Source organism: Molothrus ater, chromosome 1 (genome assembly GCF_012460135.2).
Source record: "Molothrus ater isolate BHLD 08-10-18 breed brown headed cowbird chromosome 1, BPBGC_Mater_1.1, whole genome shotgun sequence".
Lineage (NCBI taxonomy): Eukaryota > Metazoa > Chordata > Aves > Passeriformes > Icteridae > Molothrus > Molothrus ater.
This window is the reverse complement of record NC_050478.2, coordinates 63028293-63054098: the sequence shown is the minus strand read 5'-3', so window position 1 is coordinate 63054098 and position 25806 is coordinate 63028293. Positions and strand designations below refer to the sequence as shown.

At 37.7% G+C, this 25806-nt stretch overlaps 1 protein-coding gene across 3 annotated transcripts in view; it reads right to left on the bottom strand.

The window, feature by feature from the left end:
• The window catches only part of KIF13A (kinesin family member 13A), a 105512-nt gene that overhangs the window by 34513 nt on the left and 45193 nt on the right, over positions 1–25806 (bottom strand). For all 3 annotated transcript variants that reach the window (XM_036401037.2, XM_036401020.2, XM_036401029.1), the window contains exons 4-16: positions 24348–24408; positions 16916–17008; positions 16242–16422; positions 15145–15232; positions 13734–13868; positions 13109–13221; positions 8026–8137; positions 7410–7622; positions 5721–5831; positions 4395–4529; positions 3098–3228; positions 1256–1342; positions 981–1147 (exon numbers count right to left, since the gene is read on the bottom strand). In XM_036401037.2, coding sequence (XP_036256930.1) covers positions 981–1147; positions 1256–1342; positions 3098–3228; positions 4395–4529; positions 5721–5831; positions 7410–7622; positions 8026–8137; positions 13109–13221; positions 13734–13868; positions 15145–15232; positions 16242–16422; positions 16916–17008; positions 24348–24408 — 1627 coding nt within the window. The remainder of the gene's footprint in view (positions 1–980; positions 1148–1255; positions 1343–3097; positions 3229–4394; positions 4530–5720; positions 5832–7409; positions 7623–8025; positions 8138–13108; positions 13222–13733; positions 13869–15144; positions 15233–16241; positions 16423–16915; positions 17009–24347; positions 24409–25806) is intronic.

The following is a 25806-nucleotide window of genomic DNA, read 5'->3' as shown; positions in this document are numbered from 1 at the left end:
ATATGAAACCATCATGCTCATTACTCAATGGCAAAACAGACAAAGTAAAACAATAAGAGGAGACAAAATAAAAAGTAAATGCTGTATTTCAACATGCAAACCACAGCAAACCATGGAAATACTGTGAAGAGATGAAGAAAGGAGAACAGAAAGCAATGAACCACCATCTACTCTGTCATCTTGATCAGGGACCAAACCCCAAGGTAGTTGCCTCTCTGATTTTGTGTATTTAAAACACCTGTACAAAGCATTCCGTAGTTTACCAAGTTTTTCAGCATTTCTTTATACTCTATTGTATCACATGATCTATGACCTGCCTTCTGGAAATCATGAAAAAGCCATATTGTTTTATATACACCTTACCATTATTTTATCTATATTGTATCTTAAAGTGTTGTTCCAAGAAAGCATCACAATTTGTTTTAACAAAGACTAAATGAAATATTAAGAGTGATCAAGAGCTGAAAAACAAGCTGGCATTTGCCTATTGCTTTGCCATCATTTCAATGTTTTTTTAATGAGGTTAAAATGGCGTCAGTAACATTTGATACAAAAAGGAGGATGAAACTATCTGAGCCATATATGGTGCACCCCTTTTTTCTACAGTAACTCACAAAAACAAGAACTTTGTAAACTTGGATGATAATTTGACAGGCATATGGTAACAACTCAGCTGCACTATAAAAGTGAGTAAGTAGAGGTACAGGCAAAATTGTGTCAGGGCACAAACCAACTACAATCCTGTGTGTGTATTTATACCTAGGTGCACATTTTTTTTAACATATCTATATGGTTATATATGTGTGTGTGTGTGTGTGTGTGTACATATATATATATAGTTTTTTATATATATATCTTATCCTGAAAATCCTCCAAAGGCCCCTGGAACGAGTGTATTGCTTGTTTTACCCAGAAATTGAGTTCCAGACTGAATTTGTTAGATAATCCAAAAGAACATTTTTATCTGGCAGTTGCCTTACCATTACTATTCAGTGTCTTCATAATAACTTCCATTTGTGCAAACTCATAGTTGTAGTCTGGTTCTGAAGAAGCTTCACTAGCTGCATCCAGATCATGCTCTCCTAAGGAAGTTTCTTTCTCAAGGTCTTTCAGCCAATCTCGACGTTTCCTCTTTGGTAAATTGATTCTGAGTGAAAATGGAAATTCAGTTTATAAAAAAAATTATCTAGAATAACGAAAGGAAAAAAAAATAGGCTGAATGTAAAATGAGTGGAATATAAACATCAACTATTACCTAAAAAAATGGTTGTTTCCCCATAATATTCTATCTCCATGCCATAACTGAGTGGCAGAACATACCAGTGCACCATTTACACAGGATCTGAAAGAAAAAAATCCAACTGCAGTGAAATCCTGAAAATAAAAGATTGAAGAGTTGCAGTTTCTCCCAACTACTGACAGTCACTTGTTTCATATGGTAACAAACTAGCTAGTTTCTTATGAAAGGATCAATGGGAAAGTTACTGGTCTGATTTCTATTGTCAGAATTAGCACCTTTCCCCTCTGCCTTTGGCTGGTAGAACTCTTCAGTAAACATACAGACAGGGTTGATTTTGTTTGCAAAGCTTTCTTTAAATGCCTGTTTCTTAAACTGGGTCACTGCCTGTTTCTTATAAACTTATAAAATCCAAACATAAATGTATGCAAATCCTACTGATAGAGCTCTCCAAGATACAACTTAGTCAACACTGAGTTGTAAAACATGCTGTGAACAGATTCGGCATTCACGCATAAGAGAAGATTCTTAGATCCAAGTTTTATTCTTTCAACAAACAGAGTCTCTATTATTAACAAGGGTCTATTTTTGTGAACATCTGGTATACTAGTGTATTTCTTTATATTTAAGTTTCAATCACAAAATGGGAAAAATTGAGCTCTTGAACTTTTGCATGTGTGAGTCACAAAGCAGAGTATTTTATTTGAAAGGGGAAAAAGCTTCAGAAAAATGAAAAAGGCTTTTCAGATGCAGCATTCTCATTTCAGCAGTCTCTCTCATGCAAGTCAACACAAACACATAAGTATTTCATTTTAAATCAGATCTTTTTATAACTTTTTTCAATGAAATTCTGGTAGCTAAATTTCTGTTGATACTCGTATCTTAAGAACAGTTACTTAAGCATTGCAGATCAGACATGAGTAAAACAAAATATGTTTTTTTCCACTGACATGTGCCCTTGTTCCTGCCAGTCAAAATGACTGATTTCCAGTATAGTAACTTTATCACCACAAGCCTGAACCCCATCTGTTTGAAATTTTGTACTGTAGGCTGCAGAAGAAAAATACAAATGCATTTCACTAAAGGAAGACTGAAAGAAATCAGATTTTTATGTGTCTCTCAAACTTCAGTTTCTCATTCTGATACTAATCTGTACATTATTTAGATAGTCAAATTTCAGACAAGCACATGACTATTAGCTAGGACAAAGGTACTGTTTTATCACATGCTATTGAAGATCAAGTGACAAAGACATTTACAATTCCACCCAAGGAGCCACAGTGCCCCTGGAATGAAAAATTATTAAAATACAGAAGTGGAAACAAAAGGTGAAGCGTTACTTTACACTGCACATTAACAAGACAAAACAGTAATTAAGGATTTAGAAAATAATTCAGGCCTTTAAAGCACCTCTTCCTCACAAAATATTGAACTTTACAACAGGAACTACTGATGAGGCACCATTTATTCTCTGCCATCAAGACACAGGCTACTATCCCGTCACACAGGCCAGGACAGCCAGCAGCATCTCAGGGATCTCATTACTATCCAAGATACAGACAAGCAATGGCCCCTCTCTCCTACCAAATACCTTCTTTAGATGGCTTATTCCAAGCCAAACCACTGATAGCCTGTTCCCCTGCAGAGTGGGGGGGGTGAGTGTTCACATGTGTAGGGAAACCTTAGTTTTAATTGCTGAATTTCCCTCTAAGTATCTGTTTAATCAACTGTATTGAAAATACTCATTGATCAGAACATAAGATACTTCTGTCTGTGTAAAATAAAAATGCATGAAAGTCACTATCTGTCAAAGAAAAGCAAATTTCCATTTCAATGGAAAGTGCTGCTGATCTTCCTTACCTTGCATTTTCTTTTGGTGTGAGTGTAACTTCTCCATCTAAAGCAATATTAATCTCACAGTGTTCTGGTTGGATTCCTATACCAAAGAGCTGAATATCCTGAGAGGTATCTGCACCAACTCTTGTGTGATCCTAGAAAACAAGCTGTTACTAAGAGACAAGCAAACTACCACTGTTGACACAACTAAGAAAATATTAGCTGAAGTGCTGAGACTGCACAGTTTGTGTGTCTGTCGAGCAGAAATGGTGCCACAGCAGATCTGAAGACTGCAACAGTCACACACAAACCGTTGTTCTGCCCTGAACTTCATCTTCACACAGTTTTAGCTAAAGCAAAATGAAGCAGTTGACACACAAATTCTGATTAAAAAGTATTCTCACACTATGCCTGCATGCATACATTAAACACAAAAACCAGAAGAAAACCAGTCATGTCATATAGGCATAATTAGGAGAACAGCATAGATAGTAAAACAAGGTGCAGAGTTCTCTGCTTTTGTGAAAACAGCTATACAGCAACTCAACTGAACATACTAAGCTCTACATAATTCCAAGTCATATTTTAAGTTCTGCTGGCACTGTTTATTTTATTAGTGTTTGAGAGGTTATGTTTTATTTGCTGCTGTTCAAATACACAAGCCCTCCCTCAGCTACCAAAACAGAAGAGTAGCTATAAAAACAGAAAAAATACTCTTTCATATATTATTGACAAGCAGCTCACATTTCCCTACAAACCTTCTAGGTTTGAACTTGACAATTCTTCACTCTGGCATGGGAAATACAAGACAGAATGGTATGAAAGCTAACAACACTGGGAAAATACATTTCTGTAAATTTTTAACAGTGCTTTTTTAAACCCCCTCTCTCATAAGCTTTCCTGTCATTGAAGACTATGTTATTCTTACTGATTACTACTGATCATCATATCTTTATTATTAACTCTCCATATATTTAAAGCAATTCCCAGCTCCCTAACAAAAACAAGCATCTACCATGAAGCTCCTGCTTGAAGTTCAGGCCAGAAGACCCCTGGCCAGGCACATCCTGCCTGGAAAAGCTAGAATTGATCTCAACACTGGCCCACACTGAGCATTTCTCCTACTGTTGGCAATCAGGAGATCAATTAGGAAAACAGTGAAGCTGAGCTGCAAAGGGAAAAAAAAGCCTAAATAGCAGGAGGAGGCTTATCCTATTTTGCTGCAGCAAAAATAATCTACATCCCCTCTGAATAAATTAGAGCTAGAGATTCAAAGCAAGTGTCCTTCCATTCTGTGTAAATATCCTGTTCACATCCTTACCTTTAAATAGTAAACTAAAAGCTCATTGAGTGCAGGGTCTGCATTCAGGTTCACCAGATAACACTTGTCATCCCCAACCTTGATACCTGAAGACTCAAGGGAGATTCCCATGCTCTCCAGTTGTCTTTGCCTCTCCTGCAAGAACAAAAATAGGTTAATCTTGCCTGCTGCAATGTGTAGGGACAAGCACAGAGCAACTGAAGCTGAAGATGCATATGCTGAGTATGCATTCTGTATATCACCACCAGACACTAGTCAGATACCATAAGGTCAGTAGAATTGATTTTTACACACCAACCATAAAAAGTTAGATGTAATCCTCTAACACCTGCCTCCCCAAAGTGGAGCTTAATTAAGCAGTCCTATTAAATGTATTAGACTTAGCTGCACAGCTCTATTGAGTTTATTAAACCTATATACAAGTAACACAATGTGGCTTTGAGTCTTTATGTTAGTAAAAAATGAAACTCAGTTCCAATTACTTCAAAGATAATCATAGTCATAGATGATTTAGAAAGTAGCATGCCATAGTTGAAGCTTATTCTTTTGCAGTTTCATTATTAATTCAGCTAAAGCACTTATTTGATCACGTGAGTCTTTTTTTGTTTTTTGGTTACAGTTTGAGTGTTGGGGTTTTTGTTTGGCTGGTTAGGTTTGGGTTTTCCCCATGCCCCTTTTTTCTTTTTTTAAAATTTATTTCAACAGTGTTTGCACCAAAACATACTTCTGGAATATTAGGACCAGAAAGAGAAGCCAACACCACTTATTCTTTGAGCTATGGATGAAGCAAATGATGGAAGTGTACAATAGAAGCCAGAAGAGGTTTTTTTAATGCCAAAAAAACCAAAAAAAAACCAAAAAAAACCCCAAAAATTTGTGACTCCATGTACACATTCTCCTTTTCTGGTTAGAAATCACTAAAAGCAAAAGCAACAAATACTACCCACAATTCTGATCCTTCTGCAATTCTTCACTTCCTTAGTCACTTCAAGGGAAATATGTCCACGGTCTCACTGTGGTCTTATAAATAAATGAGCAACCCAAACATATTTTGATGTTTTATTTTAAAATCAAATACTGGCTTTTATCAGTGCTATCATGACACCGCTAGATTTATGCTAAGAAAATCTAGACTTAAAAAAACACCAACAAACAAACAAACCTATTCCAAACTACTCCAAAACCAGAAACAAGGGGAAAAGACAAAAATTCAGAGACATTTCAAATAGGTGGTGGGAAAACAGCATAGTCCACTAAAGCTCCTGAAGTTCAGCTGACTAGTACTATATGAGTATCTGGTTTTCCTCCTAAAAATTTCTGAAGTACCTGTGCAATTTCTTCTGTTTTCCTTAGCTTTTCTTCCCAGGTGACTGTCAGCTCTTTTATTAGTTTTTCTGATTCTTCCAATTTTTCCTTCAGTTCTGGCGCCTTCATGGCCTAAAAGGTAGAAATTAGCAAAAACCCTCAGCTACTCTTAACACTGCAACATCCACTTGATGGAACCTGAATAGAGCAACATAATATCAAATCCAACAAGTATAGATTGTTACTATGTTCCCAGATTTTTCAAGGTAGAAGTTGAAGAAATAGGAAACTTGCAAAGGAGGAGGACAGAAACCACCTTTGTTGGATCCAGATTTGAAATAGCTGAAGATTGACATAGCTCCAGAGTTAATGGAAGGAACAAAAATCTCTGGGCCTGGCCACTCAAACTTCACTGTCCGTATAAAAATATGTGAGTATTTAAAAACTTTAATTCCTAGTGATCTGAAGTTCAAGTGCAACATCTTTCTTCCAACAGTAGTTTCAAACACAAATTCCTCTACACATTTAGCCTTCCATTCCATCCTGGTTTTGTAAGTGTTCTTAGAGTTGCATTGAAGCTTTCAGACTGACCCTGTTGAATACCTTCAAAGGAAGGCATGTTCTGGAGCTAACACAGGCTTCTCATTTCACAACAGGAAACAAAAGCAAAGGGCTTAAATATGTCCAGTGCCAAGTAACAATTGAACAGGCTGGCCTATAACCCTATATAACTCTTTTTAACAGAAGGTAGAAGAGAAAACACTTAACAAAATAATTTGTAAGACTTTGGACACCTTCCTACTGATTGTGTTCAGCTGCAGCCTGCCAACATGCTACAATAATGTTTTCCGAATTAAAATAAGGGCTTAGAACAGGTTTTTATTTATGAAAAAAGTGAATGCCTCCCTTTCCTTAAAGAAGATTTTCCCACTTCAGTCTATAAGGAAGTGTTCACATGAATAACACTATTCCTTAAATAATGATGAAATTTAAACACCACACAAATTTACCCTCAAGCACAGTTCTGCTCCTTTTCCATCAGTATTTTATGTCCTTCCTGAAAAGATCAAAAATATTTTCAAATCTATTAGGTACCTAACTTGTTCAGATATCCTGGATACCAAATAAACTATCCTACCTGGATACTTTATTCTTCAAGTAGAAGTATAAATCTAAGATAATCATCAAACACACAGTGTCAACTATTAAGGCAGTGAAGCAAATGGTTGATGTTTTTTAGTGCTTCATTTCTGACAATTTTTAATAGATTTTCACAAATGTCAGAGAGAAATGCCCCCTGAATTTTGTTGTCCAATCACATACTTATGACTTTTCACACTTTTCCATCTGACATTATGTATAGTCCACCAATGCATAAAAAAAAATTCTGCTAATAAGTGGGTCTACACAATGAAGATGTAATCTAGTCCTTATCTGTGCTGCATCAATTATTGCTTGGCCTTAAGTTCCTCAAGAACTGAAAAGGGTCACCATCAGTACAACGTTGTCCTCATTTAAAAGTTATTAAAGATAAGCATACATTATGCTGGCTTCAGGAAAAAAAGGTGAATTATTTTGTTAAAAAAGGAAAGAAAAAAGAATGGGTGCAAGACTCTTCCTTTCCACGTTTTGTAAGAAAGCTAGTCTTCTACACAGAATGTGACAGTTCCTTGAGAAACTCATTTTACATTTTACTGCGTATGAGGTTACCTCAGCTTGTGAGAGCTGTTCTTTCAGTTTTTCAACTTCTTCACGTAATTCTCTGATGACCCTAGCATTTGGATCTTCATTCACCACAGCATGATTGACTATCCTTTTGGCTCTGTCTGCATATCTCAGAGTTGAGAGAGTTTCTTCATAGTTGTCTGCTGCTGGACTAATTGTGGCTATCATAGCAGTTTGGCTGTTGCCTCCCAAGTTGTCCTGTAGTGCAGCCACAGAAAGTTCAACAGTTAAAAATTGTTCTGAGACTATACAGTGTCTTCACAAAGAGACTTAAAATACTTAATAAAGGTACTGAAAGTACTATTAAGGCACTGAAATGTCCTCAGGATATAAACTAATCTGTGTGTTCCATAAACATTTCTAGCTACCTCTACCACCTTTGATTCCATTACAACTGAAAATAGTCAAGTAGGACTTTTTTGAATTAACACAAGATACACTTAGCTGTCCATTTCACTTGGAATAACATAGCTATGAGAGCTCCTTCACTCATTTCTTTAAAAAGGATGAGAAGTCAATGCACACAGAGGCATACTACAATGTTCCTACAAATGAGTAAGCTGACATCTTGTGAACATGGTGAACAGAAAATATAAATTACCTTGAGAAGCCAAGTGAGTACAGAGTCTCTGTAAGGCACAAACTTATTTTTCCCCTTCCCTGCTGCCTGGTCAGCAAGTGATGATATAACCAATCCCAGTGTTGAAAGTGATCTATAAATGCAAAACAGCAGAACAGTTTTAACACATATTCTAAATGCAAGTTAAATAAAACACAGAAGATAGGGATTGCTCTGCAGAACTTCACATCTAATTTTAAAAAATCATAGAATAATTTAAGTTGGAAATGACCACAAGAGATCAGCTAGCCCATTGCCCTGCTCCAAACAAGGCAGAATACTTCTTTAAAGTTACATATTTGGAGGAAAAAATCTGGTATCAACAATGTTTCATCATAGGTGGTACTAAGATCATATTTCAAAAAGACTGAGACTATGTTGAAATATTTAGAATAGTTTGAAAAGTCTAAAATAGACTGCTTCAGTACATGAAAAATCCCTGCCCTTGATTAGACATCTACCTTTTCTCAGAGGATAAAAATCTTTCTGATTTGGACGCAGTCTCATGACAGTGTTACAAGTCAGCGCTGGCAGCACAGCAAGAACCCCTGTGCTGGGAACAGTGTTTGAGAATGCTGTTTAAGAATGCTGACTCAAATGCCAAGTAAAATGAAACAATTCTCCAGCCATACGAAGGCAGCCGCAGAACAAGTCCAGCTCTGGCCCAGGAGTACTCATCTGCCTGGGGAGGCAGTGACCAGCCATAGAAGGCTGCTGATCAGAAGAGGCAGATTAGGAGGTCCCTTGACAAATGGGTTGGGTTACAACTGAGGTAGAGCCTCAGCAGCTTCCTCTGGGGGGCACAGACCAAATGAGCTCCCACTTACAAATGTGCTGCACAACTGTGAAAGAGAAAAGCCCCCCAAGTTGCTTAGCAGACAGCTGAATCCCAAACAACACTCTAGAAATGTGAAGAAAACAGCCAACTCATGCATTTTGGTACATGTACAGCTTCTACCAACTGGGGTAACTGTGTCAGCAATCCACCCAAAGCATATGTGCGCTGCATTATGTAATTCTTATACAACCCTGTGTAAATTTGAAGTGACATCAGGGCTCTTGGGGTGAGTATGTTTAAGATAATGGAGTTTGTTGAGCAGCCTGAGAGCATTAAACAGCTGCCTAAAGGGTTTTAAAGGAGACACCGCTGAAGCCTAAGGAATGCTGGGTCTGTCACATTCCTACTCAAATATCCAGCTACTTTCTATAAGTACCAAGGAAAAATCTTCAGCAGCATTGCAATTGGATAGTCAAATGAATCTTTAATTGTACTGTCCCACTCCACTCTCTTGTGTTTTCTTTTCAAAGAAGCAATACTATTTTGGTTTATAGGCAGCATTTGCACATATTTATAACAGAGCCTCAGTGCTGCTTGAAACTGCCACTGGTTTAGAAATAGCACTAAAAAAATTATAAAAATGTAGCAGAAGAGGATTTTAAGGAAGATATCCAAGGGTAAGTTAACAAGAATCATTGCAAGTGCCACAAAAGGTATCCTATATTGCATATAAAGACAGCATAGACCTGGGAGCAAAATCAAAAGAAATTTAAGGAAAAGCTAGGTAGGTAATCTGAACTCCCAAGAGAGCACTCTATTTTGTAAATTTGCCTGTAGGATAAGTTTCTGATTCACCTCTGAAAAATTCATAGCAAAAATAGAAAGTTAAGTTTAGTTTTGTGGCCTAAAGAAAAGCCTAATAACCTCTGAACGTTTGTGAGAGGAGGATAGAAAAAAACAAGAATTAATTCTTGCCTCCAGCCTCTGATCTCCACAGAGAGATATGACAGCATGCTAAAAATGCAGGAGCAAACAGTAGGATGCTCCATGCTGCTCTATAGCAACCTCCTCCAGCACAACTGAAAAGCACCACCAGCACACTCCCAATGGAGCATAAAACTAAAAAACTACCTAGACTACTTTCCTTGTTTAAATGAGGGGAAGTATGAAAAACAAAGCCAAACCCTGAGGGAGGGGGGAAAACGGACAGTCAGAAGGGAAGTAGGAAGAACAGAGTTTCAAAAAGATCTGTGATTGAAAACTATTTCCCAACTGTGCTGCAACACCAGTTTGAGTTATGGGTACTGCATTTTAACGAACAGGAAATTATAAGGTATAGTTTATTACCATGGGATTAAAAAATGTGATAATATTACTGCTCCTTACAAATACTGATCTTATTTTAAGAGTAACATTTACAATAAAAGCCAAACTAGAATAATTTATGTAATTTGCTTGAGATTTCATAATACAAAGCTGTTTAAAGACTTTAAGAGTAGCAGCAAAAGGAATGGCTGCCCAACAAAATAATTACAGGACTCATTAGCTGCTTTGCTTTTTGCTGGATGATGCCTCAGAGATCTGTCATTACTCTGATGCTATCTCACGGTACTTACATAATGAATCAACCAGAAGTCCTAAGCCCACAGCACACAGCAGACTGAGTCACTGCAGAAGAAGCAGAGTGGACTTGCTGCAAGATTACAGGAAAGTGCCATTTCTGCACAGTGTCTTATCTCCCTGTCCCTGTTCCTCAGACACCAGGCTGTCCTTGCTAGTGGGCAGTGGGAAGCTTGCACACTCACACCACAGGCCTGGGCCAGAAGCATTCAAAAGGAAGTGGCACTTCCTCATGACAGGGAAACAACTCTGTCCCTAAGTGACACCCATTCATGCTACTTCTGTACAATTTAGAACCAAACACTTCAATGAGCAGAACCCACTTTTCTATTAGTTAACTCTGAATACTAAAACCCTCCCTCAAATCAGCTTGGAGCCAGACCTGTCCCAATCCATCCCTTGCCCCCACCTACATCATTTTTTTGCATTCAAAAGTTAAAATGACAACAGCTATGATTTTACTAATCAGAGGTAAAACTGCAGACTGCTCACAGAAAGTATTTTTTTTTGTAGCTACTAATTGACAGATTGTTTATTCTGCTTCCTCCTACTACTGTTTTCAAGAAGTTCTTTGACTACACCACAAAGAGTTGTTAAGCACCTCCTTTTCTGTACTGGGTATGGGAAGTAGCACATCCTGGGGAGGAACAAGCAAATCCAGCTTTCCTATGAGATATGGCAAATCTCCCAAAAACCTCCTTTACTAACTCTGTACCAGCTCTGAGGAAAAAAAAAACCAAGTCATCTCTATTACAACTTGATGGAGATGTTGACACAAAATTACACAACTCTCAGTTGCTTCAGTAAGTGGGAGAGCAGCCCCTCTCTGCAACATGCTGTCCTCAAGAAGGAAATAATGTTTTCAAAAGGAAAAGTTGTGGGACCAAGGTGACATCTAGCCACAGCTCTAGCCAGTTTTCATCAGAAACAAACGGTACAGACACTGAATAAACAGGCACATTATTTCCACATTCTTCTTCAAGGCAATAAACCATAAAACTAGCAGCAAGTTTACTTGCCAGCAGCTCCATTTTTTATCTCATTAAACATAACACATGTCACTGATATATGTTACTGGGGTTTTTTATAAAAGAAATATAATAAGAAAAGGAGCGGACATAGTAAGGTATAAGGTTTAAATATACCCTATCACTCCAGAAAAAAATATTACCTTTCTCTAATGAATAAATTGCATCATACCCTAAAGAAGATTGCACACAATGTCCTCCAAAGAACTAGTCTGACTAAACATGTACATCTATTTTTAGGCTTTAAAAAGTCAGACTTCATTAAAGCTCCAACAGCAAAACTCTAACAGAAGACACCAAGCACTAAGAATTCTCTTTTGCCTATCAGTTCCAAAAGAGATTTCAAATAGAGAATGTTATATAAATGGATTAAGTATTACAGATTTATATCATATAAGAATTTAATTGAATGGAAAATGTAGAGCCGTCTCGTTTTCTTTTTAGAATATCTTTTACAGAAATGTTTGGTGCTTTTATCTGAAGTTCTCTATTGTCAGAAGTTCAGCATAGGCAAAAAACACCCTCTCCTATTGCATTGATACCATACAAGTTTAACACTGAATAAAGATTCTAAAAGGAAAAAAAAAATTGAAATCTTTCTGTATCCATAGTTATATTTGCACTTTGTTAATTACTGTTGGGAGAGGGGGCATTTGAATTCTTTCTCAAAAATTAGAAAAACATTTAATTTCACCTTTGTTTATGCAAAATACAAATACAGTTTCGAGTAAAACTGATCTGAATTTAACTAGGAACCTGTGGGGTAAGGTTACAGCGTCTGCCATTAGGCAAAGACAGCCACATCATTTTGTTTCATAAGAACTATGCCAACGTGGCTACCAATATGATGCATTAGACACAAAGCAGATCAGAAACTAAGCTAGAAAAGGAAAAAATGTCCAAGAGGTAAATTTGAATCATTGTTAAGTATGCATGCTGCTCATACACACATTGTGCTGTCATTGTTAACATAAAATACAAAACATTTTGTAACATTTTGAAATAAATTGAAAAAGCAGTAGCTTTTAATGTAACAGTTACACTCTTTTTTTCCAAAAAAATTAGTATATTTAAGACAGCAGTAATAGTGTGCTACATTCTTGCTTTTGGACAGTAATACAGTAATTATGGCTAAAAAAAGTGCTTTAAAACTTGTCATTGCTTGAGCACAAACGCCCAAGGCAATGCTAAACCAACACAGCTTCATTCTGATCCGATTTTCTCAAACTGTGCATTATACCCTCACATAATTTAATTCATGTTGGAACAAAGCCATTCAACTCTGCAACTTTGCACTCTTCCTTAAGCAGATGATGAGGCAAACACATGAGCCTGGGGACAGGGTGTATAAATGAATCACAAAAGGTATATGCTTAATTAAAGAGCACTGCTGTCACTTTTTCCAGATAAAATTCATATAGCCTTCATCTGATCTGAGTCAAGTATGAATCAGGATCCCTATGCCAATGTCAGGAAACACATGCTGCTCAGCACAGAGCAGCTGAAAGAACCATATTGAACTGCTTCTGATGAAGCTCATTTGAGCTGACTTGTGACAAGCATACCAAGAGGAGGCCAGGGAACCAACAGTGATTTCTTCAAGATCAGGGCTCACAGACTGTGTATGCCAATGCCTTACTTGTTTATGTTGCTGCCTTCCTTCAGGCGCTCTCCTGCAGCTCCTGTTTTGGACACTCTCTCGCTGCCAGCCAAATCCACCAGGCTGATCTTGCTGACCTTCTCTCCAGAATTCTGCAGAGATGGGACATGGGAGAACAACAGCTAAGAAACACTGGCATAAAGTACCAACATGCTTGACACTGGCACCATGAAACACTGGTCTTCATAATAATGTGGGTAAAGTATCACATTTGAGACATGAGAGAAGAAGGAATTGTCAGAAGTCTTACAGATCTTTGAAAGTCACCCATATATTTTCAAGTAAAGGCCTGAAGCACCAAGGAACCAGAACCAGCCATGTGGTAACATCAATCACCTTATGGCAGAGTAGGCTATTAAAATACATTAACTCCAGCAACAGTTAAGACCTAAGAAAGTTTCATGGTGTCAACATAATCTTAAAAAGTGATCCAACTGTTTGTTTTATGTGGTGTGCTTCCTCGCTCTTCCAGGGTTCTCTCAGTCTTGATTACTGGACTCCATGTTATCAAAAGTCAAAACACAGTTAATCAGATGATTTATGTGTATGAGAAAGGAAGAAGTATCCACCTCAACTTCATAAATTAATCAACAGAAATACATACACCAGACTGCAGGTCATAGAGTGTCTGAGTCACTATAATATTGAACACGGCATGAGAGCGGCTGCTTTCTTCATTCATGTTGGTTGCAGCAACTGTTCGAGATTTGTTTCCCTCTGACATCAGTGACTCAATATCCTAGAGCAAAAAGAGTAAAAAGGGATGCTAGGATAAAAGCAAAGTATCGTGCTTGCTAAACAAAATCCCCATCTAGATGGAAGGGTGTGTGGGAGAGAGGAAGAAAGGAAGGTAGAAGTAATGAGAAAATTCTTTGCACATTTTGAGATGTATTGCTACAGAGGCATATAAATCCACAGAACAATGTTAAATCATATCTCTGTTTTAAGTGCTGCACTTAAAGCTCAGCAACTACAGTCAATTCACCTTTTCCTTATCCTCTGCTGAACTATGTTGGTGACATCCATATTACAAATCATATTGTTTAATGCCAGGAATCAGGCCAGCACAGATTCACCTACACAAGTGAACACAGGGCATCTCTTTACTGACCTGCATTAATACTATCTTCCCTTAATTGGCTCAAAACATTACCTCACTTCAACCTGTACCTTCCCACATGTGCAAGACAAAGACAACTATGCAGAGCCTGATATATGTGCTTACTGAGTCTTCCAAAACCGTTTCAGAAGTCATCAGCCAAAACCTAAGCATGAACAGCACGTACTAGAATTTGCACAAAGTGTGTGTTTTCAAACTAAGCAATTCACCAATACAGAAGCTGCAAAAGCAGTTTTTATAACTGTATAATATGCACAGATACTGCAGAAAAAATTTTAAAACCCCAAAACATAAAAAGAAAGACATAACACTACACAAATAATTAACTTTTTTTTAAAAAACACTTCCAAATCAGATTTCCAAATCTGTTTCCTCATAAAAAGAAACTCCTATACAACTCACAAAACTGCACTGCTTTAATTATTTCCATTGTGCCTACAGTGGTTCATTGGCTTCTACAATACTAATTTATTTGAATGTGTTTTGGTAAATCAAGTGGGCTTAGATGCCGTTATGATTTAAGTTATGAATTACCTATATAAAACAGAATGTAGTACTCAACAACAAAGTCAAATTCATGCTGAAAGATTAATATAATTATCTTAGAATCCTCATATTTCCTGTGTCAAGCAAATATTGTGTTCATGGCATACATTACATGCAGTGAAACTGCAAATTATGAGATACCATTACTGTATTTGTAACTAACATAAGGACAAACCCAGTGCTTCCACATGAAATAAATATTCCTGAAGAATTAGAGACGATCAATCCAATGGCCAGAGACCATAATCACTCAAGAATATCTAGATAGACATTAGTTTACCTCTTCTGAGACTCCTACTGCTCGTGTACATAGGTGTTATTTATAAACTTGTCCTTGGTTTAGATTTACCTCAAAGTTTGTAACAGCCAGCTGAGACAGGCCATCGACATACGGACCCAGCACCTTGTGCTCTCGGACCTTGAGGGACTGCCGACTCCTGTGGAATAAAGTACACCTCATGCACAATCTACTCATTAGCATGGAGAGCCAACTATTAACCTAATATGAAATAAGTACCTTTTATATCGCAGAAGTCAATTTATGCCTTTTTTAATTGTAACAGGAAGAAAGTATTTCAGAATTTGTAACTCAAACAATAAAGAGTCAAACCAATCTATTCAAAACCAGTTTTGATCTATATACATAAATTATTTTTATTGCATCTTCCCATCCCAGTATTTGTGGCTGGAACAAAACCTGAAATGCCTTAATTGGCAGAAAGAATGCTGAGCTAAAAAAAAGGAGACTAAAACCCTCCCCCTAGCAATTTGCTAAAGCTTCCATTTCTTCTCACATTTTCTATACTTTATTGATACATACCGAGGAGGTCTGAAATCTATCTCGTGAACTAACTTGCACACAACACGTTCAGCAATTATATTCAAGAATTGAAATATAAACCACATATATCAATGCTCAGTTGAACAAGTGTTGTCAAACTACTTCCTGTACACACATCTCCAAGCCAGAGAGCCTAATCACTATTTCTGTGTAGACAAAATACAAGGAAGAATTCCTAAGTAAATTCTAAGGTGTCACCTTTCCACATTCAAAAAAGTTCAAAATCTAAACCACAAAGACCTAGCTGTAAATAAGCTTCAAATTTCTCCTAGATGATGAAAATTCCTACACAAATACTGCCTGGATCATCTGGCAAAAATACCCCAGAACTTACTCGTATGTGGTCTTGCTTTCTGGTGGTAAAGTACTTCATACAGTATTTGCTTGCATCAGTAGGATGGTATCCTAATGTTTAAATTAATCACACCAGTGATTAACACACATGAATATTCTCTTCTTTCTTGTGTTTGATATCTAATCCTCTCTAAAGAAGTCATATAAACATACATCTGAAAAAACCTTCTCAGGGACTTCCAAAATCCATTCCTATTTTGAGAGTTTAAAGAAAAATATAGAAGGCTGTGGGGGAAAGTGAAGCTACTCACCCTTTTGGGTCGAGCAGATCTCTGACTTTCTCATTGTAGATTTCCATATAGGACACTTCAACTTTAAACGTATGAGATTCATTTTCTTCTACAGAGATTCTCTGAAATAAAGCACAACAGAGCCGTGGGATCAGACCCAGCTGCTCTGCATTGCCCATCATGGAAAAGGATTTTCCTGAACCTAGAAGAAAAAAAGGAGAGGAAAATGCATTAGAATATAATTTCTTAATTATTCATTAATTCAAGCACATTTTAATTCTCTTTTCATTTCTCCAGGAGCATGTATCAGAACATGACATGCTATTCCAGACAGCTAATTCTTTGGACAAGGTAGAGGTAAACAAAAAGAGAAATTATCCTGAACGTTTCTTTCAGTAGGGACATTACTTAGGGCCCCTTGGAGCACACTTAAACACTAGAAACGGAGTAAGTCTCCAGTAGGAGACTACTCACTACTCCTTTCAGGCTTTGAAAGAGGCCCCAACAGGTAGCAACCAGGATCATACTGACAGAGCTGCTTTTAGGAATTCACTTATCACTGCTTATACTAGTCATATATGAAATATCATGATATTTCAAAGTGCAATTTTTAAATATTATCTACCTTAATATTTATGTTTTGTTGTTCTCACTTCCCAAGTGCCTAAAGTGTTCTCCGCCTTTAGGGCACTCACCTGTCTGTCCATAGGCAAAAATACAAGCGTTATATCCCTGAAAGGCCTTTTCCAGAATTCCTTCCCCAAGGCACTTGAACACCACTTCTTGACCTAGAAAATAATTTGGCTTATTTTAAATTGTATAACATGCTAGAATTGACCAAAAACAAGAATAAAAAAGGTTTGCACATTATTTTTTATGATTAAGAGCACTGATGGAAACATATTATTCATGCACAACTGAGCGATAAGATCAAAACTGTTGCAACCCGTGTTTAAATACATTGCAGATTATCTGTAAAGTGAACAGTTTTTCAAAAGGTGTCATAGAAGTTGAATGCTTAGAAAATAACACAGATGTCTAAATTTTTTATTATTTCAGTGTAGTTTCTGCAATTAATATGTATTGTTTAATTACTGAGTCCTGTAACAAAAAGAGTCAAAAGAAAGAGTCCTGTAACAAAATTTCAATGAAACCCATTGGTGAACCAGGACATTGAGGGCACAGAGGAACAAGTGGCTGTTCTCTTGGGAACTTGCCTTAAGTTTCACCATAAGCCATTACATTCCCCCTGTAGCAAGGTGATGTTGGAACAAGATAAAAGCATTCCAATGACATTCAGGAAGAAAATGTGTTTTAGGAGGCTGTGAGACCTCAACAGAGTTGTTTGAGGACATATTCTGCCAAATCCATAATTTGAAACATCAGATGCAGAATTTGATAGCTTGAAAATTGGCTCCCTGAGCCAGGCAGATTTTAGATGCACTTCAATCTTTCAGATGTAGAAGATGAAAATAGTCGCACTGTTTGTTTGTTTTTTTAACAGGAAAGCCCAGAATTTGTACACCACAAAGAGGGTTAATGTGTTGTCTGCTTTGAGCTTTGATCAGACAATTACACCAGCTGTGTGTACACCCAAAACAAGGAGAGCTGAGCTAAGGACAGTATTTGTTCACCTTCAGGTTTATGGTTTTAAACTTAGATTCACTGCCTGGTGACTTTCTGAACACCTGTGATCAGCTGCCTCTCTCACCTTGGTATGGGAGTTTCAGCAATTATCAGTTGGGAGAAATTATTTCTTCCTGTGGATGCAGTAGTGACTTCTGTACTCTCAAAATGGCATATACTAGCATAAATCTTGCTACATAATTACTTATGAGAATATCCACATTCCATAGCCCAGAGAATTCCTGCAGAACCACCTCTGGAATGACTACAGAACATTTTAGAAGCATATAAATAGGACAAGAAAGTACATCACTTTCATTTTCCTTTCATTATAACCTAATTTCTTTTCTCCTATAAAGAAAAAACTAGTGCAGTGATGTACTATGAAATGATCTTTGTGTCTCTTTCTAGCTGAATTTCTAAAATTCCAAAGTGTTACTGGACTTGCATTAACACAGTTCAGAATGCTGAATATAGGAGGTAAAAGAAGAGGAAAATCCACTGTATTCTGGAGTGACTCCATTTCCTTCACCATGCACATTGAGTGCTAGTTGACTCCTTCAACTAGGAGTCATTTGGTCATTTTATAATATCTATGCTGAGAGAGCACTGCTAAACAGCCCGGAAATAGAGAATGTTCAACTACTGATAAATGAAATATATCGGCAGAAGATTTTAATAAGAATGTAGAATAATCAAAAATTTACTTTCTAACCAACTCCTGAGGGAGCCACTTATTATCTTGCTGAGCAAGAACACAATATCAAGCAAAGACTGAAGCTGAATATAAATATTAAAAGAAAATCAAGTATATATACATTACACAGTGATTGTGAGTGGAAGACAAAACCATTTGTCAGAAGGAGAAAAAACTTTTATCACCCACTTCTGACAAGCAATAAACCAGTAACCTCCTCCACGTTTCCTAAGGAAAAAAAAAAGCAAATACCAAAGTGTTTTAATACTATTTTTTAATACTATGCCTGGTCATAATGACCATAGGATGACCTACAGATTCATTTCTCAATAATACTGATAAATATCAGGGAAGGAATCCACTTGAAATTTCACTGGCAAAGCTGGGTTTATTTTTCAGGAGATACTTAATTTTCAAACTGTCATCACAAACAGAAAATCAATGAGACTGATATATAACTCTAAAATGGTATTTTTATTACATATATGAAGAGCTCAGCAATACCAACACAGACAAATGGGTCATTAAAAAGTGTTGCTTATAGTAACCAGTCAAATGATCATGGGATAAAATAAGATTTGGTCTTAAGTGTTCTCAGAGGAAAGAGCACAAAATGCTAAACTTCAAATATGGATATTTTATTAACTTGCAAATGCAGGCCACTGAGAATAGCAGTATATCATCCATGATATTTTGCTATTTTTTATAAGAAAAAACCACACTGCTTCCCCCTTAAATTTTATTAGTGGGTCTGCAAACTGCTTACAAACTCTGTATCATACAAAATTGTGTCCATATGTGTTTACAGTCAAAAGAAATAATATAGCTCCAGTGACAACACTGCTGCATTTCTGTTTTGCTAAGTAAGTCAATACTGCCTGCAATTCATACTCTTTCTTATGTGACTTTTCTTCCAGAGATGCCTAGCATTTAAAGAGGTAAGCAGGGATTTTAAATTATCACCTAATTTTCAGCAAATGGGAGAAATTACAAAAAAAAAAAAAAAAAGATTACCTAATGGGAAAATTTCCCCTACAGTCTTTAAGAAGGGAATTCCCAATCTTCCAGCTGACTAAGACAATTTAGCATCTTAAAGGCAACTAAAGGCCAGAGACATCCATCCCCTCTCCCAGCTTTTGCTCAGAGCAGGGGCAAGCTCGGGACAGCATGTCCAAGGCTGCCAGGGAGCCCAGAGTAAGCAAATGAGCTGCCAGCTCTCACACACCAGGAACTCCCCTCTGCCCATCCTTCTGAGGAAAGGGAAGCAAAGTCTGGTGAATTTTTCTTGCAGACCAGGAACAGCTTCAATGTTAAGTCAAAACTACAAATAGACAAGACACTTGTGTCTGCTCAAAATCCAGAAGTCATTGTCTCTTGTGAGGGCAGAAGGGTAGAATTCTTTAAGCCAATTGCCTGGTTTGCTTCCTTTTAAAAAGGAAAGTGCTGCAGTCAGCATACATATTTCCTATAAAATTACAGTTTAGCTCCAAGTCAGGTGTATGGCCTTTCAGGAGCCTGCAGAAACACAGAACTGATATTTCAGGCCAGCCATGATGGAGGTTAGGGAGTTTATGAAAAACCCACAGGCAAGTCAATACAGTGTGGGGTCCTAGGAATGGACCTGCCTAAGTGCTGCAGCAGTTATTTATGCATCTCTTGAATCCTTCCCAAACGGAAGGGTTTCTTTTCTTCCTTTTAAAAATCCACTTCATTGCAGACTTCAATAGGCTCTTACTGTTGTCCAGGCTTGTAAAAAGAATCCTTTGTTCTCATCTCTGAGAATTTCTCAATATCGTCCTCTTCACCAAAATGCTGAGCAGTTATTTGTCTCTGTGAGCTTTCCAAGGCAAGCAGGTGTGTCCTTTATCCACAAACTGACTCCTGACCCGTTCAAGTCATGAACAAATGGCAATAAGCTATTTTGCTCACTCTCAAAACACCTCTCCTGCAGCCTATAGACAAAGCTCATCCCTCTTCCAGATCAAGGCAAACTCATTCTGTCCTACAACCAAATTCCCCATCTTCCTCAAAAACTACTTCACTGACTTCTTTTTCACCCCTTCCCAATGAGAAATCCGTATTTTCACCAAACACCTAACTATGGCTTTCAGAAAAAAATAATCAGAAAAAAGGTGCAGGAGCTAGCATGTGATGATCAGCACAAACCATTCCTTGCTTGGAATGACATAGACACGAACTGTTCAGAAATGTGCAGCATCAATATCCAGTGTAAAATACAACCAAAGACAAATAAAAAAAACCCCACACTGAGAGAGTATAGGCTTAGATGAAATATATGGAAAAACTTCTTTACTGTGAAGGTGATGAGGCACTGCCACAGGTGGCCCAGAGAAGCTGTGGAGGTCCCATCCCTGGAAATGTTCCAGGACAGGTTGGATGGGGCTCTCTCTAACACAATATATCAAGTTGCTAAAGAGCCCCCTTATCCTGGGGGGGCAGAGATCAGAGCACCAGTTCCACAAAGGCTTGTAAAGAGTTTACTTCTCTTCTGTACTCCAGACTCCCTGCTGTCTTTATGAGAGCCAGTCCTGCAAGGACAGCTGCAAAGATGCCCTCTTACAAGTTTTTCACCACCTGAAGGTTACCATCACTATTTCTGTTGGTGATATCACTGGATCATTTAGAATTTAAGACTGCAGTTTCCATTTCAACAGGAAAAAAAATTGCTAAAAAAGCAATTCTGCTGCCAACAGCAACAATACCCATGTTTTCAAGTGCTGGAAAGATAAGGTAGGTACTTCCTGAACATGAGCACAGAAAGAAAATTAGTACAAAAAAATAAGCCTTATGTTCAGCCAAATAAGTTGAAGATCTCTCATAAAAGAAAGATGCCTTATACCATTTTAGGGTCAGCCCTACACCCCAGAGCCTGGGAATTGTTTTCAATTACCCATGCAATTAAGTTTATCCAAACAGGAATCTCACTCTTGAGTGAACAATATTAGTAAGTGCTGATAGTAGCATAGATTGATCAATAAAGTGAGAAATAAAGTCAGTCTGATCATGTGTAATAGTTTTAAAGATCCTGTAACAAATGTGCATTGCCAGGAGTGGACAAACATTGGGTTTGTGGGCATTAAAAAATAACAGCAAGGAAGAGTTACCCACGTAAGTTGTCGGTGGTGCACACCATTCTGTGAGTTCTCATGACCCCCCTATCAATCAGCTAAATCTTTAATACACTGTGAAATACACAACTATATATCCATTCAACATAGTGCAAAATGAGCACATTTGGTTTTGCCCAGAGAGCAATGACTGATAGGGTAGCCTAGTACTTGTTAAAGTTTTCACTGTATCATCTACCACTGTATTTCTGTGATACAGGTAAAAGGGTTTTTCAAGGAACTAAATTTGTTGCACATGCCTTTTCTAAGAATTTTACTTCAGCCTAGAGCTCATACACAACTTATATTTTTAAGCAGTCTAGACTTAGCTTTCAAGCTTTATATGTTTTCTTTTAATTGTGCAACTCACCCCTCCTCCTGGCAATGACATTAAATTTACACATCCACAGAGAGCTACTTTGGGCAGGAGTGTTGAATGCACCTAGCTTCCAGATCAGCACTCCTTCTGTAGTCCAGCATCCAAGAGATACCAGTTTAGCTCCAAAAGTGTGGTGGTCAGATGGCTTGTTTGGACTCTAAGATTGCACCAAAGACTGTTTTGGCATTAACAGTCTCTGGATGCAAGACAAGATGGTTATTTACAAGGTGCCTAGGACAATAGAGGTTTGTTCTATGAGCCAAAGAAGTTATCAGAAATCCCAACCAAATCCAGTTACTGTAATTTTTTTTTGTTAATACATATGCACATTGAAGCAAAGCTGTGAAAACAGACTTAAGGAGCCTTAATATTAACAACATATAAATCTGAAATATTGCCATATCAGCATTTGGTTTTTGGACCTAAACCAAGAAATGCTACTGTTGTACAGGATAGCATCAGCTCATGCCCAAGCAGATGAACAACCCAGTGACTTACACCTGAAACACTTTGAGCTGGTTTTTAATTACTTTAGTTTCAATATTGTATCAAATTCATTATGTTCTAGAGCATAAGGCCTGGCAGTCATAAGATAGCTTCAAGACCATACAACAAACACAACAGCAAAAACAGTGAAACCATTGTTTTTTGTATGCAAGTCTTTAAGCCCACATTCTTAGCATATTTCTGAAAAAAAAAAAAAAACAAAAAAAAAAACACCAAAGCCTCCCACCAAGAAAGAAACTGCAAGAAAATACCACCCCTCCCACTTCCCCCCAACAAAACAAGGAAAAAGCCCAAAGCCAAAAAGAAGTTTTGGTTTTCTTTTTTTCCCAGGCAGGGATATTGACTGGAATAGGCAAAATAACACCTCATAACTTACTAGCCAGTAAGAAAGTGGAAGAGATGCAAGGCACCATTTTCTAGAAACCAGTCCCATAAGAGGTTAATCTACATACAGATAATAAAACTTAATTTCTTAGATAGGGCAAATCCACTTACAACTTCTGAAACACACTAGAGAGATCTAGCTTTCACTCAAATGAAAAACAAACAGATCTAGAACGCCACTGAATTCACCTGGAGATGAGTTAAACCAAGACAGAAACAAGTTCAACTGGTTAGGAGTGTTTCTTGGGTCTATCCCATCTCTGCTGTGGGTTAGTGCCACGGTGTAGCCAACAGGTGTAGCTCCCACATGCACATGGGTCCAAGGTATGGGCACACACCATCACCTCCTTCCTTTTAAAGGAAACAGGGGTGTGCAGGCACATAAGAAGGTGCCAAAGGCTCTCCCAGCCTGAGCTAGAAATACTGTGCAGTGCACCTGTTCCGTGCAAATACAGCTCTTGAAGGCTGAACAAGTGAAAAACTTTTTTTCCTGAAGAAGCTTCTCTTTGCTCAGGCAATTAAGAAATATAGTGCAGTCCTTAAGATTTGGGATTTCATGCCAGGGCCTACAGTAGTCAGAAATATATTTTGAACACATGTATATAGCAGTTCATTTATGAGATCATTGATCTTAAACTTTGAGGAAATGAATCCTACCAGCTTTCAAGATTTCTTATGGGCCAAAAAATTTCATAATATGAATATCTAAACTTGGAGTTTTTCCCTTTCCATGGACCACAGCCTTGAAATCCCAGTGTTCAGAGCTTTCTCTACCAAAACAAGTCCTCTTATAAAATATGAATATACTAATAGACAAATCCAGTTATGAGAAAACTGCTAGGATTACAATCTTATGTGGATTAGCCAGCTTTTGGGAGGCAGGAGTCACAAAGCTGATCGCTCAAAACACATTAGGGATCTGAACAGTCAGACTATGAATCATTTGAAAGACCTGAGACAACCACACTGTCTGAGGAGAACATGCTTTATTCCCCCCTCTCATGCACAGAGAGATGCAGAGCACTGAAAACATGCACATTCATCACTAGCATCAGTCAGAAGTAATTGCTGATGCAGAAATGAAATTGTAAGTGACAGAAACGGCAAAGGGCACTTTCAGGTGATTAAAAAAAAAGTTATAGCTTAAATGTAAAAACATCTCTCCTGAACAATGTCCCAGGCACCTTAAAACTTGCATTCCTTCTCAGTTGAGGAGCTAGTACCAGATGACTGAATCCCTGTAAAAATGATAAGTCTGCCTCTGTGAAGAAGTCACTTGAGCATCACAGTGCAAAATGCACAATAAAATAAAAAAAGAACCCCAAACTAACTTCACAAAATAACATATGGGAGTTTGAACCTTTCTTGAATTATTTACACTGTCCACTGTATAGAAAATAGTTTACCTGCATATTTTGTGGTGTTTGATTCATCCATGGACCAGAAGCAGTGATCAAAGGCAAACACCTGTAGAAGCACATAAAAAGACAAATTAGGAGCCCTGGTTATAAGACTTTTGATTTAAAGCAGTACATATTAATGACGGTGTAATTGCAGTTGGGCTCTACTATTTCTGCAGACCCTAAATCAGAACTGTAATAAGGCATAATTGGCAGAAATACTTTTGTGTAATCATGAGAGAAACAAAGCTCAATACTTCTTTTCTATATGTATGATACACTATACAGATTACTCCTTACTCTATCCCCTAATACAGATTACAAAACGCGGACAAAAACTAATAACTCCACTCTTCTCCAGGCACCAACAGTGACAAATGTTTCTGTTAACAGTAACAGAACAGCAACACGAGCACTCAATACACAGAATTTGGTGAGATGACTATTTAGCAGACATCAGCACAGTACACACAATTTTTACCTTGGGATGCACTTCTGATATTTAGAAGAGCATTACTACTCACAAGCCTTAAAGAGCAAATAAATAGTATTAGATTATCCATCTAAACAAAGAGGACAGTACTGCATCTCAGCAGAGGAAGCTCAGAAACTACAAATAGAAGATGTAGCTCTACTAGAGAAACAAGCTATCAGAGCCTGCTCTAGTGAAAAGATAGTACCACTTCAGTCAAGAGATGCAGCGAGAAACTGAATGAGATTCAATACTGTGCTCAGAGGGCTTGCAAACCTGGAACAGTGTCCTACAAAACCACTTAACATGTTGGGATTTGATCCAAGTTTATTTTCCTGCACATTCCAGAACATCATGATAGACATTTAACTTTTTTTCCACAGGTTTAGCTTGCTACAAACACACCTTAAGCTGCAGTGTGTTTTCCACATGTTGCCGTGATAAATGACTGTGGATGAGTTAACAATATGGACTCTGGTTTTGTTATGGGGGTTTTTGGGGGGAAGCACAAGAGGTGGAGAAAATCTCAAACCACCTTTTTAATAAAACTTTGCCTGGGTCAAGATTGCATTTTCCTGGTCATCCAACAGGTGATCTCCTTTGTGGGACAAATCATGCATGTCAGTGTAGAGCAAGAGCCACAAGCTCTGTCAGCTGAAATATGCAAATGCCCTAGAGCCAAATCCTGAGGGGAGGACAAAGATGGATCATTTTCATCTGACTTTTGGGGATGAAGAACATCTTGAAGTCCCAGCTATTCAGAGTTACTACACAACACAATCTACAGCTATGCTGCAATCTAACCCTTCCCAAGACATCTATTGCTGCAAATATTACAGAAGGTAACACCAGGTTAGCACAACAACTTCACCTCCTTTCCTTTCCTCCAGCTTAAAGGAAAACACATCAAATGGCCTGAGAGAAGACTCAATACTGAGACAACACTTAGTCTGTAAGAGTGAAGAGTTCTGGAATTCCCTTCTGAAGAAAAAA